Here is a 17,594-nt window from a genome sequence, read left to right on the forward strand (position 1 = left end):
ACACATACATACACACCCTGTGAATTTAGTAGATCTCCAATTTAAGGGCCTAAGAATAACCCTGGGAGTTCACTAAAAATACAACTATAGAATTTGCATTTTTAGCTTGTATTTTGGCTGATTCTAATACCGGTGTTCTACAGTCCACAGTTGAGAAACCCTCTCTACTTGTTCTATGCTGCATCATTAATACTAGAGAGAAGAATTTCCTCTAACATTTTTATCTTGTTTTCTGGGTGGGATTATAGATTCAGAACAACTTAGAGAACTGAACATCACCTTTTTAGTTATGTAGCAGAAACCACTAGAATCTGAATGACTCTGTATTGAGCAGAACATTCATGGGACTTTTCCTAACCAATGGATTGTAGTTACAAGAGAAGAAAGATATAGCAGGAAAGCTTGGCACAAGATTCAGGGGGACAAAAATAGTCTTAAAAGAGCATCCTTAAAAGAGAAAATAATACAACCCACAATGCTAAGAAAATAATCAATTTCAGCATTCTGAAATTTAGGGAATTATAGCAGCAAATGATATTGCTGCCTTCTAAATATCTATTAAAAAGCATTTGTATGGAACAAATAGAGTTCTATGAGGGATTACTGAATGATTATTGTTTTTTAACATCCAGTAGAATTGGAAGAGGAAGGCTGTTTAATGTGAATTCATGAAAGACTGCTAAAAATTCAAAGGTAAAAGATTATCTACATGAAAAAGCAGACCAACCAGCAGGAATTGAAGATTATGGGAATAATGTTAAGATAGTGTGTGTATGTGTGCATATAATGTAAAGATGATAAAACAATAAACAATTGTAAGAAAAATTGCATATAATAGGGTATAACAGCTTATAAATACTTAGCTTCTAGAAAAAAGATGTTCATCCGTAGACAACATAAATCTAAAGTTATCATGAAATGAATTCTGTAGTTTTTTTTTTTGGTTTGTAGTTCAAATACAACTAAATAGAATATAACAAATGTATGCCTACTATGTATGAGAGACTATCCTCATGGTTTTATCAATTAAGATTATGTTCAGCTGCAAGTAACAGAACACTCAATTAAACAATCAAATTGGTAAATTAGGGCTTTTATTTGTCTGAAGTGATAAGAAGTGCAGGGAGTCTGCGGCTAGTAAAGTACTACAAACTGTCATCAGTGATTCAGATCCTTAAGTATTTCTCATTAACCATTTGAACATGTGGTTTCCTCTTCATTCAGCCTGCCTCATAATTGCAGGATGGCTGTACTACCCACCCTCAAGGTTTAAAGAAGGAGGAGGGCACCTAACAAATGACTAACTCTCTATCAAAATGTCAACTGAATCTTTTTCCTTACAAGGAACTTTGTTGAAAGCTCAACCTAGAAATTGTCTATTCCAATGCTATAAACCAGAATTGTGCCATATAGCCATCTTAAATGGTGCAAGGAAGGCTGAAAAATATAGTAATTTTGCTGGGCACATTGACACCTTGAAAAGATTTTGGTACAGTGGAGAATGGATATCAAATTGGCAAATAGCAATGCCTACAAAATTACATATATCATCTCATTTAATCATGTCATAAATCATATGCATTTTATTTCCTAAATAGATGACGAGATTGAGACATAGAAAGTCACATAGAGTTATTGAAAGACAAAATCAGTCACATAGAGTTATTGAAAGACAAAATCAGAATTAAAGCCCATATAATCAAATGTTCATATATTTTTCTACCATACCACATTTGTCCAGGTACCACTAAGCAATATATTCCTTGGAAAGTCAATTTCAGAAAAATGTGTACATCATTCATTAGTCATGTAGTTCAACACATTTCAATGAGGGAGATTGCATTTCTTCATCCTAGACTTTTTTAGGGCAAAAGCAATGTTGTCAACATTTTTCTTAGTCCAGGAGTTTGACTAGTAGAAACCCAGAGATGCTGGATAAATCTAGAGACTATAGTTTGAACTCATAGGATTTGGAGGAGAATGTTTTTTAATTATTCTAATACTCACACAAGGCTTCATAGAACATGTTACAAAGTATTCGTTAAGCTAATATTTGCTAAAGATTAAAATAAATAATTAAAATGTGATTTCGTATGGATATAAAACATATATAAAGATAAAAAGGAATAGCAGTAAAAAGAGCAGTGACTATTAGAGTTGCGATTTCATTTGATAAGGTCTCCAAAATTCATACATTAAGGTCCTAATTCCCCCAGTTCTGACCAACTGTGACCTTATTTGTAGATTTAGTCTTTACAGAGGTACTCAAGTTAAAATGAGATTATTATAAAAACAATATTACTAATGTTTTTATAATAGGGGAAATTTAGACGCAGACATACACACAGAGAAAACACTATGTAAAGATGAAGGGGTGATAACAAACCAAGTTATACCAAAGATTGCTAGAAAACCACCAGAAGCTAACAGTGAGGCATGGAGCAGATTCTCCTTTCCAGCCCTCAGAAGGAACCAATCCGCTCTTTCTCTGACTTCTAACCTCCAGAACTGCAAGACAATAAATTTATGTCCATGGTACTTTGTTATGGCAGCCCTAATAAACAAATGCATAGCTGGAGCCCCTCCCTCATGGAAATTTACATACTAGTCTGGAGCAAGGAGGGAAAGAGGAAATTACCAAAGAGATATGGTAATTCATATTTCATATGGTAATAACTTATAAGGAGAAAAAAAAAAGAAGATGAAGATCAGAATTACTGTTGTATGTAATATGATCTCAGATAAAGTGCTATTAGAAGTGAAAAGAGGTGAGGGATTGAGTTATGTTGATATATGGAAGAAGAGCACTAAGAGTAGAAGGAGCAGCCAGTCCAGGGCTTCAAGGAAGTAGAATGTTTCTGGGTTGTAAGAGCTGACTTGAATAAGAGAGAGGGAGAATAATAGTAGTATAGTCAAAGAGTTAATGGAGTAATAGATTGTATAGGTCCATTTTTTATTTTGATGATGACTTTGGCTTCTATTCTGAATGGCATGGAAAGCCATTAAAGGGATTTTTGAGCAAAAGGATAATGTGATCTGACTTAAGTTTTGAAAGGATATCTCTGGCTGCTGTGTGAGAAGAGACTGTAGCAGGGAGACAAAGTTGAAAGCAGAGAAATCAGGAAGAAGGCTACGGTGATAAAACCTTCCAGGTCAGACTTCCAGCTAGCTTGAGCCAGAATGATGGTGGAGAAGATGATAAGATAGGTAAGTGAAGAGTCAGGCAAAGCATCACAAATACAAGAGAAAGATTGACAGAGAAATGAAGACCAGTTCTACGAAGGATGCTGCAAGAAGTTTCCACTTAAGAGAAGCAGTTAAGGAGGGGCATTGACTGTATTGCTGGAAGGAATAGATAAAGTTGGTGTAGAAGAGAATTTGGCTTGCTGCAGCCATGCTGCCATCCAGGACAAAGGGGTCAGCCATTGCACAATTCTCTCCTCTTACTCATGTCTTTGAGTGATATTTCTGGACCCTTGTGAGCTGTTGTCACAGTTTAATCACTGCAGTGAGCAAATGAATTTCATTTCCTCTAGAGAAGGCTCAACAGAAAAGAAATGTCATTATTTAAATCTCTTATGGCTTTGAATGCTTTCTCCAGAATTTACTATCGTAAAAATTACTTAAAACAAAAATTGAAGCTGATCTTACACTGATCAAGTAAAATTGGTTTAATAATATCAAGTACTCATAGCAAGAACAATTAGATAGTAAGTGCTTACCAGCTTGAAATCCAAAAAATTTGTTGAAAATTTCTTTGCACCTAGCTGCTTAAATATTTTGTTTAGTTACTGTATAAATTACCTTATTTCATATTCCATTTTTTCAAAAGCAAGAAATTCCAATTTAAAAAGGAAAAAAAATTAAAATAAAGTAAAATTTAAGGATAACATGGCAATATTGAGTCCAGTGTAATTGTATCTAATATTGTCACATAATGTCAGTTAATCAGCTCCTTAATTGTATACCAGTAACAAATCTCTGTCTATAAAATATGGAGTGGATATGTATGAAAGGTCTTTTATGTAGTGGGTTCTAAGAACAGATACTGAAACCTATTATCTGCAGTTGAATCCCAGAATTTTTAATTACAAGTTGAAACTTGTTAAACCATATGTGCCTCAGTTTTATTTCTAATGTGGGAGTAAAAATAGCATCTACTTCATAAAATTGCTGTAGGTTTTAGATCAGTTAAGACATGCAAAATGTGTAGAGGAATGACTGTTTAGATTAAGCCTTCAAAAAATTTGAGCTAGAGTATTATCTTTATTATTTTAATCTCCTTATTTTCTTTTTCAAGTTCCATTTCACTGGGTTAGAGAAAATGTAATCACTGTTAGTTCATCATTGACTGCTGTCTCCTGAGGTTTGCCTCAAAGTTCTGAGAAGAGGTGTGGCTTATACAGGTTCCAGGTGTTGGTACAGTTGGAAAAGTGTGGAGGTTGTGGGTTGGGTGGCTCCTCTGTGCCCTTACCTATCCATGCTGGCACCTGCTGAGATGTCCTAATTACCACCATGTTTTCTTTCAGGCCACAAAGATCATTGCTGAATTCTATAGTCTCCCCAACCACATAGCTCATTTATGTAAGGCTCTCAGTAACTGTGCCTATGAGGTGCACAGGAAATAAATTGGTTTTTATAGCTACTTCTCACCCTGGCACATCTGAGGTTCATCTGTCTAAACTCTCTAGGCATTCCAGCATTCAGTATAAGCTGAGGTCAGAGAGTGGTGAGCATGAGGCACTCTGTGATCTTGCTGCCTGCAGGGACTGTACTTAGCAAGTTCAAGGCAGCCCTGTTTGGGAACTTGTTTCACTTCTTCTAATTAGAGAAGTTGGCATGGTAAAATGTGCAAGGTTTGGCAGCAGCAGTGTGCACGTTTATTTCTGAAGGTCACCTCCCAGACATTTTGGCTTTTCTCCACTTCTTTCCTTCACCTAGAAAATCTTTAACATATTAATCTGCAGGAGAAGTCTGGCTCTTTGTCTATACTATCAAATGTATTATTTTATATTTCGATTCCTTCTAGGCCGAGGACTTTGCAACTAAAAAACTTCATTTCTTTTTTATTGCTAAACGTCCCTTCCCTGAAGCAACAGAGGAAGAGATAATAAGATAAAAGGTAACAGAGATCACATTGAGTAAAACTTCAAAAACCTATGCAGCTATTTAGTTTTTCTTTAATTACTAAAAGGTTCTCTCTTTGCCAGGAACTGTTCTGGAATTTCTAATATAAAATAAGCTTTTTTTTTTAAGTTGCTTATAGTCATTTGGAGAAAGATAGGCAAGTGAACAAATAACTACAATAATTAGAGTGTAATTAAATTTAAAGTACATAAATATAAAAGATTCTGTGAAAGACTATTTCTATTGGAGACATTATGTGGGAAAAGACATGCTTTCCAGAGCTGGTTTTATTTGAAGTGAGTCCTTGTAAATGAATAAAGTTTACCAGGCTGCACATGAGCAAGGTGAGTCATTGGAAGTATAGAAGGAATGTGGAGGTGGGGCTGCAGAAGCAGGCTGGGGCCGTGTCATTAATGTTTGATTTACATGGCATGATAAGCAAGATGAAAAGTCTTCCTTGGTTGATAGAGGCGTAGTTTAATGGAATGAGATGCTTCTCATCTTGGGCAAATTAGTCTACCTCTCTGAATTTGTTTCCTCATCTCTAAAATACTAACCCTAGGAGGAATACTAGGAGAACAAGTAAGAAGAATATCATATAGAGTCTCAAGGACATCATTTGCATATGATAATTTCAAGGAATAGTGTTGTACACTCTATTCATTTGCCTTGCTATTAATTTCTAAGTAATGTAAAATTTGAATTTTCTAAATTTATCTATACTCAGCTTCTGACATCTGCATACCATTTTGGAAAGGTTATATCACTAATAAGATGCCCAGCAGAGTGATTATTTCCTTTCAAATATCTAGAAAATACATAGAAAAAGTTATTAAGACTATAGAGGAAGGCAGCGGGATGATGAGGGTAAGAACATTAAAGTACCTGGATTTGACTGAATTCCCAGCTAATTATAGGCAAAATTAGATAATGGTTTCTTCCATTATCTTAATAAAGAAGCCTCCCTTGGTTTTCTACATGACTAAGAGTAATCCAGCTACTCTGAGGAAAGTCATTATGGGAGAAGGCTCTGCCAGTTTAATTTCTACTTCTTTATTTCTATTAAATAACAGAAGCTTACATTAGTTCTTATGTTATTAACTGCTTAGTGGATTTAGGAAGCAGGTAGAAAAAGAATTGTTCTTTGCATTTAAATGAGACAAATAACACTCTCAACTGATTATGCTTTTAGGGAAAAAATTTTCATCCTATTGCTACATTTTAAGTCTGTAAAACTAATAAATTAATCCATTAGTTAGTTCAAATGTGTAGTCTGTTGTGCTCATTATCAAGTATTCCCAGGTGTTCGGGGGGTTATAAGTATAAACTGATGTGACTTTTAAGCTTGGTAACAGAATAATCAGCATAAGGATTATAAGATAAGAAACTATTCTTATACCATGATTTTATTTTAAAAAAACTTATAACATTAAATATTAAATTAAGACGTTCTTCCAATATTAGAATGTTTATCTTGTCAGAACGAAGAACTAAAACATAATAGAAATCATAGTGTTGCCACATTTCCTTCCCAGTTGCCTAATTTTATGTATTATTTTAAGACCAAATATTAGTTACCATTAATATGTGCATTGAACCAAATAAATTAATTGATTTATTCAGATACTCATTAACCATCCATTTGGGTATTCAGTCAATCAAAATGCTTTGAGTAGCTACTGCCTGCTAGATAGGCCACAAAGTCTGGACAGAGGTGCGATTGCTAGACAAATGACCACAAGGTAGAATCAAAAGAGCAAAATGTCACTGAAAAGGACACTTCTTGGGAATTATGTAAGCTGACTCTGAAAAGATGTGCAAGGAAAAGCAACTCTTCCAAAGATCTGGAGCTCTATAAAACACGTTGTGTTGAAGTACTTTCTTTTGTTACACAGATTGAGCTCAGTGTGTGTGGAAAACAGGTAGGGGATGTGCACAGGAGTGGAGAACATGGCTGCCATGTGTGACCATGGATAAAAATCTCATGGAAGCTTTTCTCTGCAACCCTAGTGGATATTAAGGCGACTTCTTCTCCTCCTCCTTCTCCTTCTCTTCCTCCTCCTCCTCTTCCTCTTCCTCTTTTTTCCAAACTACATTAAAATAAGAATTTATATGAGTTCCCCGTGTGAAGGCTTCAGTTGATTGAGGGGGTAGAATGGAAAAAGAAAGACTTTACCTATTTCTTTCTTTCTTTTTTTTCTGCCCTACAGCTGCTTCACAATTCAATGAGGGATAAATTATGTAACTCCAAATACCAGTGTGTGTGTGTGTGTGTGTGTGTGTGTGTGTGTGTGTGTGTGTTTTAATGGAAACCTATTCTAAAAGCCCAGAAAATCTGGAAGGCTAAGTGGCAAATATAGCCTAAGAGAAAGCATTACAGTTTATAAAAATGATTTACTTCTTAAAAAAAAATGTTACAACAATATACTTTCCATGAGAAAGAATATTTGCTCGATTATGATAAAAGATTAAGCAAATATTGACTTCTTATCTGCTATTTGAGAAGCACTAGGGGAAGTGAAAAAGGAGCAGAGGAGAAATCCAAGTTTACTTAATTAGTTTTGGTATAGATATACACTTACTAGTTATAATTCAAGGCCTAATAATCCTACTTTTAAATACAGATCACATTATCATAAAAATAGAACAAATAATGTTATTTCAGGCATTCAAAGATGGCTTCAGGAATTGTTGGGCCTTGAAAGAATGAGTTCATAGGAGAAAGACTTGGGTGTCCATCAGGAAAGATATTCAAAATTGGTGAAATGGCTGGAACAAAAACATGAAGTATGTCAGTATATGAGCTCTTTGGGGAAAGGCTGGCAGAACAGAATGTTTAGTTAGGGGAAACTGGTAATTTTTTTTTCATATTTTAAGTGATTTCCTACAAGAAAACTTCAAATAGGCAGGTACCTTCTGCATCTGAAGAATTATTTGTAATACAATATAAATGAAAACCTTGCGTAAAACAAACAAATAGCAAACAAAGCCAAAAGGAATTGACATGAATAAGCCTGCCCTTCAGAGGCCACAAGTGCCTGCCACTAAATGTAAGCCCAACCTTGAGTGGTTACCAAAAGGACAAAAAAAAAGTGTTAGGTCTGTATTATCTTGTCCCACCTCATTTCTTTTATTTTTTCTTTTTTGGATAATTTCTCTTTTTTTAATTAAAATTATTGGGATGACATTGGTTAATAAAATCAAAAAGATTTCAAGTGTACAATTCGATAATTTGTCATACGTATATTGCAGTGTTCTCTACCCAAACTTTCCTCCCTCACTATATATTTGACTCCCTTATCTACTGCTTCCATTCTTGCTTCCTTCTGGTAACCAATAAACTATTGCCTGTATCTATGAGCCTCTATTTGTCTTGTTTGTTTGTTGCTTTTAGGTTTATAGCCCATATATAAGTGATATATGGTTCTCAACTTTTTCTGTATGACTTAGTTTGCTCAAGATCCATCCATGTTGTCACAAATGGAAGTATTCAATTTTTCTAATGACTGAATAATATTCCATTGTATATATGTCCCACATATTCTTTATCCAATCATTTATTAAAGAGCACTTCGATTGTTTCCCAAATAGTATATATAATAATATTTTAATATTTTTCCTTATAATTGACCACTTGTTCAAGCGAATCTCAAATTATATAGAAAAATCATGTGACAAAGATATACATATCTTGGACCTTTTCAAATATTAACCTGATGATTTTGGATTCCAGAATTGTAGATTCATGTAAGTAGTAATTAAATAACTTTGCTTTGAAAGAGTTTTACGGAAACATTTGTTGATATTGTTTTTTCAGTATCAAAAGAGTTGACACCATAAGTGTCATGTTCCTTGGAATGAACAAAAACTGAGGTGACAGAAAACAGACTGGATATGCTCTGAAGGAATACAGATATCATATGCAGTGAGTAAAGGGGCTGATCCAGATGATATTTTATTTAGTTAATAAATATTTATTGAGAACTAACAAAATATCAAATTCTATGATAGGCTGGAGTGATAGATAAATCAGCAAGCAAAAGAAACAACTACCTTTCATTCCTGAGATTTAAGATACTTTTTGACACTAAGCATCTAGGAATCTACAAATATGACCTTCAGTTTTTTACAGAAACATTTTTTTCAGCAATTAAATAGGGTTAGTAACACCATTTTACAGGGTAATTTTTAAAATTATATGAAAAAAGTATGTAGAAGTGCCCATTTAGAAAATATGAGAAGTTGAGAAAGTTGATAAAAAATGATAAGGTGCTGGAGAATTATTGTGAGTCTCAGGAACCCCTAGTGCATTTACCTGCACAGATATACTATCATAAATTATATAACCTAAAAGATAGTATTTTTTGAATGAAGAATTCTTTTACATAATGGGAATTTTTATTCAATTCTTCCGTCAATATTTGTGAACACAGAATCAGAGTTAAGTTTAATGCTCCAAGATATTTTCACCGGAAAATTCTACAAGCTATTTAGTCAAGATGCATTTCTGAAGAACAACCTAAACAAATAGTCACTGATAAACCTCAGTGTGACCCTGTTTTAATATTTCATTTACAGAGCAAAATACCCATTTTGAGTCTGTACTGCATAAACATGTGGCACAACCTCTATGGCTGTCTGCTTCTCCTCCTTTGATATAAATGAATACTCTTATTTAGAGGATGAAAGAAGAATGTAAAATAGAGTTGTCTCTGTTCAACAGAAATCAGTAACAGAGCTTTTAGGAAGAAAAATAAAGAAGCCAGTTTCATTAACAGGGCCTATGAATAGGAGAATGGGGCTATGTGCTTTTCTGGAAAAGTGATTTTGCTTTTCTATGATTGATGACCTGTCTGGTGTGAGGCTGGCCACAGTCATAATGCCAGAGCTTACTCTCAAACAGTAGGAAAACTGTCAGCTCTGATGTATTGAGGTGAGAAGGAGATAGGGATCATAGAGTTGAAATGGCCAGAACTAGAACAAAAAATTAACAGGAATTACTTTTAGGAAGTAGTAAGAAAGGTATCAATTTCTTTTTATTAACATGAATTTTTAATTTATAAACTTTATTCATGAACATGTATAAATTTTAAAATAAAATGTATATAAGCTGATAAAATAAAATTGTATATTTACAAGGCAACATAATTTAGTAGAAGGAGCATGGAGTTTAGAATCTAACCTGAAATTCATATCCTAACTCTTGAACAAGTAGCTGGAAAAAGGATATTATGACAATATTGCTACACTTGTAGGACAACATTACAGAATTGAATACAGTGCCTAGAGAGGGACTTTCCTGTCTCACCCTCCAGGAGTGTGCTCACATCCTTGCCAGCTCTCCTTATTTCCCTGTTGTGGGACCTAACACCTGAGAGATTTGGTTGCTTCTCTGCTCCCAATTGCCACATTCTCTTTCCCCTAATGGCACAGTTATATGCTCTGGTAGCCTATAGTTCCCCATCCTTTGACCCCTTAACCTTTTTGAAAGGTATATATTCTGTAGATCCATGTATTGCTTTGAGACTGAAGCTTCCTCAGCAATCACAGCCAGGTTTATCCTCAACCCTTGCTCCCCTCCTAATCAGAAACTCTAGACTCTATTCAAGCGTTTCCTAGTTTGTGGGCTTGTTATAATAGAGAGACATACATGATGATGTATTGACATATGACATTTTATAACCTTGACCACAATTTTATCTGGAGCAAGCAGAATATACAGACCAATTGTTGAAGCATGAGACAATTACATTTCTTTACAGTGATTCTAGAAACTACTAAGGTATAGTAGGCTCAGATATTAGGGGTTAGCAAACATTCAAGCCCCAGCTTACCTCCTTCATAAATTCAATTTAGTCTTCTCTGTTGAGAAGGACTACCTCTACCTAAAGAGTCACCATTGAAAATGATTTCACAAGGGTCTGTGGGTGGAATCTACAGAGTGACAGATTTCAGTACAGTTATTAAGATAAAACATTTATAACTGGCGTGTTGTGTAGTTGAGTTAACACAGACAGTGACTGTCTGTGGCCTGAAAGAAACCGAGTCGCACAGCAGGAGGCGAGTGGCTGGTAAGCAAGCAAAGCTTCATCTGTATTTGCAGCTGCTCCCCAGTGCTAGCATCACCGCCTAGCTCCATCTCAGATCATCAGGCATTAGATTCTCATAGGAGCACTGGTCCCTAGTGCCAAAAACGTTGGTGACTGCCGCCACAGATCACCAGTTCCACATGGGGCTTCGTGACAAGGTGATTGTTTATATCAACTTGGGAAGTATTGCCTACTGACCTACCTCCAGCAGAGCCTTGGCACACACAATGAAGGCTTTTAGGGATTCTTGCAATTGAGAAGCCTGTTGAACTTCAAGCCAGTAGTCTGACTTTTTAAAACGCATAACAATATTTTCATGTAACATACTGTTCTACATCCCATGGAACAAGGGTTTAAATCACTACATTTCTGACTATTCTATGATAGCCTTGCCTTGTTCAGTTACTTTTAACTGAAACTTACATATAACACTGAAACTTACATTCATGTAGCACTGTCCCAACGCCATAGTGCAATGAGTTCTTTATTATATTTTGGATAACAACTTCTCTTCTCACCTTGAGATTGGAATCAAGTAAAGGATTGTTTTCACTTGCCCTTCTTCACCCTGCCCACATTGAGGAAACTGTTGGTAGGCCCTGATGGTCTGTCTAATGTATAAGCTTTGAATTGCTCACACACGAGTAATCATGGACTCTGCAAAATGTGGGCCTTGAATATCCAGGAGTTTTTGACTTTATAGAATATTAAGTTTATCTCTACAGTTATCTACCTAGACCTCAAATCTCAATGGCTCAGAGGTTTTGCCATTTGTTAAACATATTGTCAATTTTAAGATTATTTTATTCAAAGTCACGCACATATTTGGGCACAACTCTATATATCCCTTGCTGTACATAGAAACAAATAACTTTAATTATTCATGCCAATTTTGGATGTAACTTTCCTGCTATGTTAAGAGAAGATAGATTTCCTTTTCCTTAAGAATTCTACTTATAACTTTTAGTGTTTGAATAATTTTCAGATTCTGATTTCTGTCTTTTCTACTGGTCATAAATTCACTGTGGTTCAAAGTATTGAGATTGCCCTCAGATTTATCAAGTATGCCTCTCACTTCTCAGTGCAATCTCCAGACTCACAAAGATAATTCTCCATAACTCCTATCACATTCAGAGGTGGAACAGCCAAAGTTGTAGGAAGAATGAAGAGCTACCATTGATTGGTTATACATGCTGGCAAAATACATGGCAGACAGTCAACCATTTCTGAGGCATCTCAGCACCACTGGAAAGTTCTTGTTGAATCAGACTAAGGTTAATGGCTTACTAACTGCCCAGTCATATCATTGAACAACTATGAGCCAATATTTGAGATGCTCTCTTCCCGTATTTCTATATACTTTCTTCTCCTGATTTCCTTCCTACACTTTCTTTTCTGGCTATATGCAATTTTTTTTTTTATTTCCAATCTTTTTTTCTTACCTTTAGTCTCATGATAAGTAATTTCACCCAAATCTCTGTACTTAAATACCACAACTCTAGTCTCTCTCTGTCCTAACTACACACATCATGAAGTTTCTTGTTCACATTAGAACCCAAACATAGCATAGTCTTGTCAACTTTTCTGCAATCTCTATTTTTTACGTTTCACATTAGCTTTCTCCCAGGAAAATGGGTCTCCCAAGCATATGGGTCTGTGGCCTCTCCATTCAATATACATTTCCTGGTTTTCCATTATAGCACTATTACTAAGAATTACCAGAGCTTTTTCTCTGTGGGCGCCCACTGATTTCAAAAGTAGTTGAGAACAAAAATCCTGTCTTTTCATGACAGTGTGCTAGATATCTATCATAGTATATATTAAGCAGTCAAAAAAAAAAAAAAGCCATGTAAAGAAATGCATTTACTTTTTAAAAACAGGTCCTAATCACTTAAAAATGAGCTAGTTACAGGCAAATTTATAGAGACAGAAAGTTGATTAGAAGTTACCAGGAGCTGGGGAGAAAGGGAGAAGGGAAATTATTGCTTAGTAGGTACAATTTCTCTTTGGGGTGATGGAAAAATTTGGGAAATATAGTGGTGATGATAGCACAACATTGTGAATGTAATTAATGTCATTGAATTGTACACTTAAAATGGTTAAAATGAGAAATTTTATGTTATGTGTATATTATTACAATGCAATTAAAAATTATTTATAAATAGGAAAGGTACTGAAATATTCATGATAACTAAATACATATTTTCTGAAAAAGGAAAGTTTCTTTGCTAAATAGAAAATTCATAAAAGGAAGTCCAGCAATTTGTCTTGGAAACAAATATAATTATAGCAATACTTTTTTTTTTTAAATTTATTCTCTTTTAAGAAACATATCGCTGCAATAGAAACCATCATCAAATAATGCAATAAATTTAAAAAGTGAATGAGTAAAGAATTGAATGATTAAAAGAAAGCACCATTTAAATAAACAGACTTCTAAGGTTGAATGCCTAGAATTAGCCTGGCCCAGTTTATCACTTCATTGATTACAGGTAGACATTAGTGGGTCAAAATTATTGGCTGCCCACATGTCCATAAAACAGACATGGACACATTTATCATTCATTTTTGATCAGAAGCTCTGTCAAGTTTAATAGTCATAGGACATACGGGCAGATCGACTAAATTTGTGTCCTGGATCTGCCTCAAATTTTGGTGCCTAGGTAAGATATTTAATCTTGATGAAGAGTTTTCTCATCTAACAAATAAAAGAAAAAAAAATCCAGCATTATTGCTTTTTTGTGAAGGTGATGAGCACCTGGTGAAGGCTTGTCATACAGAAGTTCTTTATTTACTTGTTTATAGCACAGAGGTCCAAATAAGTTTATGCTGAACAAATATTCTATATAAAGTATCACGAGTCTAAAAATAATGTTAGTACCAGATATTTTTTGTGTGAATATTTTTTTTGTTTCTTTTTGGGGTTGAATTTATACTTCGCACACTTGGTAATTAATGCAATATTATGCCACTTAAAGTTCCAGGCTTTGGAGAAATACCAATCAGTGTTTGGAGTGCCCCTAATTTTCGGAAATCTGTAAATTATCTTTCTCAAGTGAACATGGTGGTTAAAATTGAGAAACATTTTTTTGCCTTGAAAGGGCAATCTTATAAGCATTGATTCCATGTGGATTTTTTTCTAATCTTTTTCTCTTTTTCTTTTTCCCTTATATGCTGACTTTGGTGTAGCAGACCATTTGGGGATTGAATTCATGGGTAAGACTAAACAATTTTCTCCTTAAATAAATCTGGAAAAAGCTAAGTTTGAAAATGTTTGTAGTTCTCCTTCCCCATCTGATTATAACTGACATGTCTCATTATCAGATGCTATTAGTAGTAAAAACTGTTTTTGTCAATTTTTCACTAAGTGATAGCTCAAAACAAAATATTTAACTACATATTGAGAAGGCAATTTAATGTTAAGTGCAGCTCTGGAAGTATAAAAAGTTGCATTTGGCTTCTGATTTTGATTGTTTGCTCTAATTCTCAATTTTCTTATCTGTAAAATAGGGATAATAATTGTTCCTATTTTACTGCACATATAAATTGCTTAGCACAATGTTTATAAAATGGCAAACAATAAATAATAGAAGATAATTGTGATGGTTTAAAATGTCAGTTTTGTTATTTTCTGCTCTAATTCCTTTTATTTTTTCACAGTGATTACTTTGGATACATTTTGATATCAATCTTAATTTGAAGTATGAGCTATATAAATTTTCACTTTATAAAATAAAATATTTCTTTTGAAATTATTTGCAGTGAATGGCATGTCTTTAAAAGCATTAGAATGGCTTCCACAGAAATTATTCTCTATAGTCATAGATAATCACTTAAGAATTGGACACAGTTTTCTGAGACTATATTATAAGTAAAATGAAAAAAAAAAAAAACATTCCATGGGGTTGATATGCATCATGGTGGTATAATGGAAGGATCCTCGAGAGTTAAAGTTAGTGAAATTGAGAAGACCTACATTTCATTCAAATTCATAATTCTCTACTTGTATAATTTTCATTGAACTTCAGATTTTACTCTTACTTGGTATGGATATGAATACTTGCTTTGTACACATATGTTTATTGTGACAATACTTATAAATTTCCTTGTATTCATTTATCCACCCATCCATTCATTTAGCAAATATTTATCAAATGCTCACTGTAAGCAAATAAAACATGCAAAATGCTAGAGATGAAATTGTAAAAATGGACAGAAAAAAAATCTAGTTTGATGGAGTTTATGGTCTAGTAAGCTTACAAATGATAATCATGTAATAAAACTAATAAATATAAAATTGCAAGTTTCATTAACATGTGTGCCAGGCAAGATGACATTAAATTGGATTAATGTGACAGAAGAAGATATAGGAAAAAAAATCGATAGATATTTAAAACATGATATCAACAAGTATTTAAGAGGAACTGATGTTAGAGGTGAGAAAGGGGAGATTTTTAGGATGATCACAGGGTTTATAGTTTGCACATTTAGGTAAAAGGTGGGCCTCAAACTGAAAAACAATACTGGGAAAGAAACCAATTTATGAGAAGTATTTACTAGATTAGGTTTGGCAATTTTGAGTTCTGGATGTCTTTGCTATATCTGAGAGAAAATGTCAAGTTGGTAACCATGCTGCTGGAAGTTTTGAGGGTTAATTAGAGATTAATGATTGCATATTTATACTGGAATTGATCTTCCCTGTTTTGTGATATTATTCATTAGTGCTCTATTATCTGGATATTAGATTATAGAAAAACCATATAGACAGCCCATTTCTGCAGGTTTGAGGCTTTTCTAGATAGATGTGATGAAAATTCCTAAGGGCAATGAAATTCAGAATAATATCCAAATGAAGCATCCTGGAATGTAAGGTAGATGTGGAAGAAGGTGAAGAAAGGTTAGCTATCTCAATGGAAACAATGAGTAGTCATTGTGTAAGTATTCAAACAAGTTCTTAGCATGGAAAGGAGGTTATGGTTATGTGGTCTAAGAATTACAGAAAGTTATAGACATGGTCATGTAGTAGAGTATAAATTATTTGTTGAGAAGATCATGTTGTTTGTACTTCCTCATTTACTGATGATGATGAGGAATAACAACATGGAAGTCTGAGAATCAGCAGTCATTTTGAGGATAGTGGGTGCTACATACAGTGAAAAGAGAAATTTGTCCCACTAGACTATGGTGATTGGAGACTTCGAGAATAGAGACTTTAAACGTTATGTAGTAAAATGACTGCAGACACAGGAAACATTGCATAGCTGATGGGTGGGGACTGAGTAGCTGCAGACCTCACAAGTGGTGTGGCCATTGTTATAGTAAACAGAAATTGTTACATCACTGTTAATTATCATTGTTAAAAGAAATGAACCAGTCACCATTCTACCAGATTTTTCTGAGGACCTCCATTGACCCTGGCACCTTATAGTATAACAGTTTGCTAAGGAAACAGGATATGTATTAAGAGATCTGTTAAAACATTTAAAATAATTTAGTACTGGTAGGTGAAAAATATTAAGTTATGAGTAGATAATCTATATGAAACTCATGACTAAGGTCATAGTGAGTCTCACAAAAGTTAGAGTCAAATCATAGCTATAAAGTAATGTGTTCTCAGTGTGTGAATATTTGACTCCAGTAGGGATTGTCTTAAAGGGAAGAGGTTGGGCAACAAGTCAGAATTAAAGGGACTAAAGTCAAAATTAAAGATGTAATATGCATCTGGATCATGGCAACTAATGAAGGATTGTTTGGAATGGTGAATAGTTTAGTAAACAAACTGTTTTCACTGATCTCACTATTTCTAAACACAGTTCACCCTCACGGGTTGCTCTAACTGCATACGGAAATTCTGTTTGTTGCTTTGTGAACAAATATTTGCATATTTAACTTGTGATTTTATAATCTATATGGGTAAAATTTATTTCATTGAAAGCAATTTTATCCCAATAATATGGCACTCTATGTATAAATTCAACTGAGAAGCAGAAATATAGGCATAGTCTCTATAAACTTAATCATGTCAGTATATTGGTGTGCCTAAAATAATCAACTCCAGCTTTGTTTTAATGAGTTCTAGAAACCTTTATTTTCAACTTTCCTCATTCTTTTTTGGACATTAATTTCATCTTTCCTTGAGTTTGAACATGGGTCACAATGTGATAGTCTGAAACACAGGGGCCTTTTCCCTGTCTTTGTATTCTCAATGATCATATCTATGTGAACTCTTATTGATCAGATTCAAAACCTGAATACTTCATACAGTTCAACAAATTTCTATTTATTGCAAATAACTCCAAATCAAATGCTTCAAGAATCCTATTATTATTTAATCAACATAAACTTATCACACTATGTCCTAGATATATAAGATATTGT

The 17,594-nt window shown here is 34.1% G+C and overlaps 1 protein-coding gene across 5 annotated transcripts in view; it reads left to right on the forward strand.

The window, feature by feature from the left end:
• NRG3 (neuregulin 3) overlaps positions 1-17,594 on the forward strand; it is a 990,054-nt gene that overhangs the window by 858,795 nt on the left and 113,665 nt on the right. For 3 of the 5 annotated variants that reach the window (XM_039872258.1, XM_039872257.1, XM_039872259.1), the window contains exon 4: positions 14,406-14,432. In XM_039872258.1, the coding sequence (XP_039728192.1) occupies positions 14,406-14,432 (27 nt within the window). The remainder of the gene's footprint in view (positions 1-14,405; positions 14,433-17,594) is intronic. The other 2 variants (XM_039872262.1, XM_039872260.1) reach the window with 1 other exon arrangement.

The sequence above is a fragment of the Pteropus medius genome, unplaced genomic scaffold (assembly GCF_902729225.1).
Source record: "Pteropus medius unplaced genomic scaffold, Ma_sr-lr_union100, whole genome shotgun sequence".
In the NCBI taxonomy this organism is placed as follows: domain Eukaryota; kingdom Metazoa; phylum Chordata; class Mammalia; order Chiroptera; family Pteropodidae; genus Pteropus; species Pteropus medius.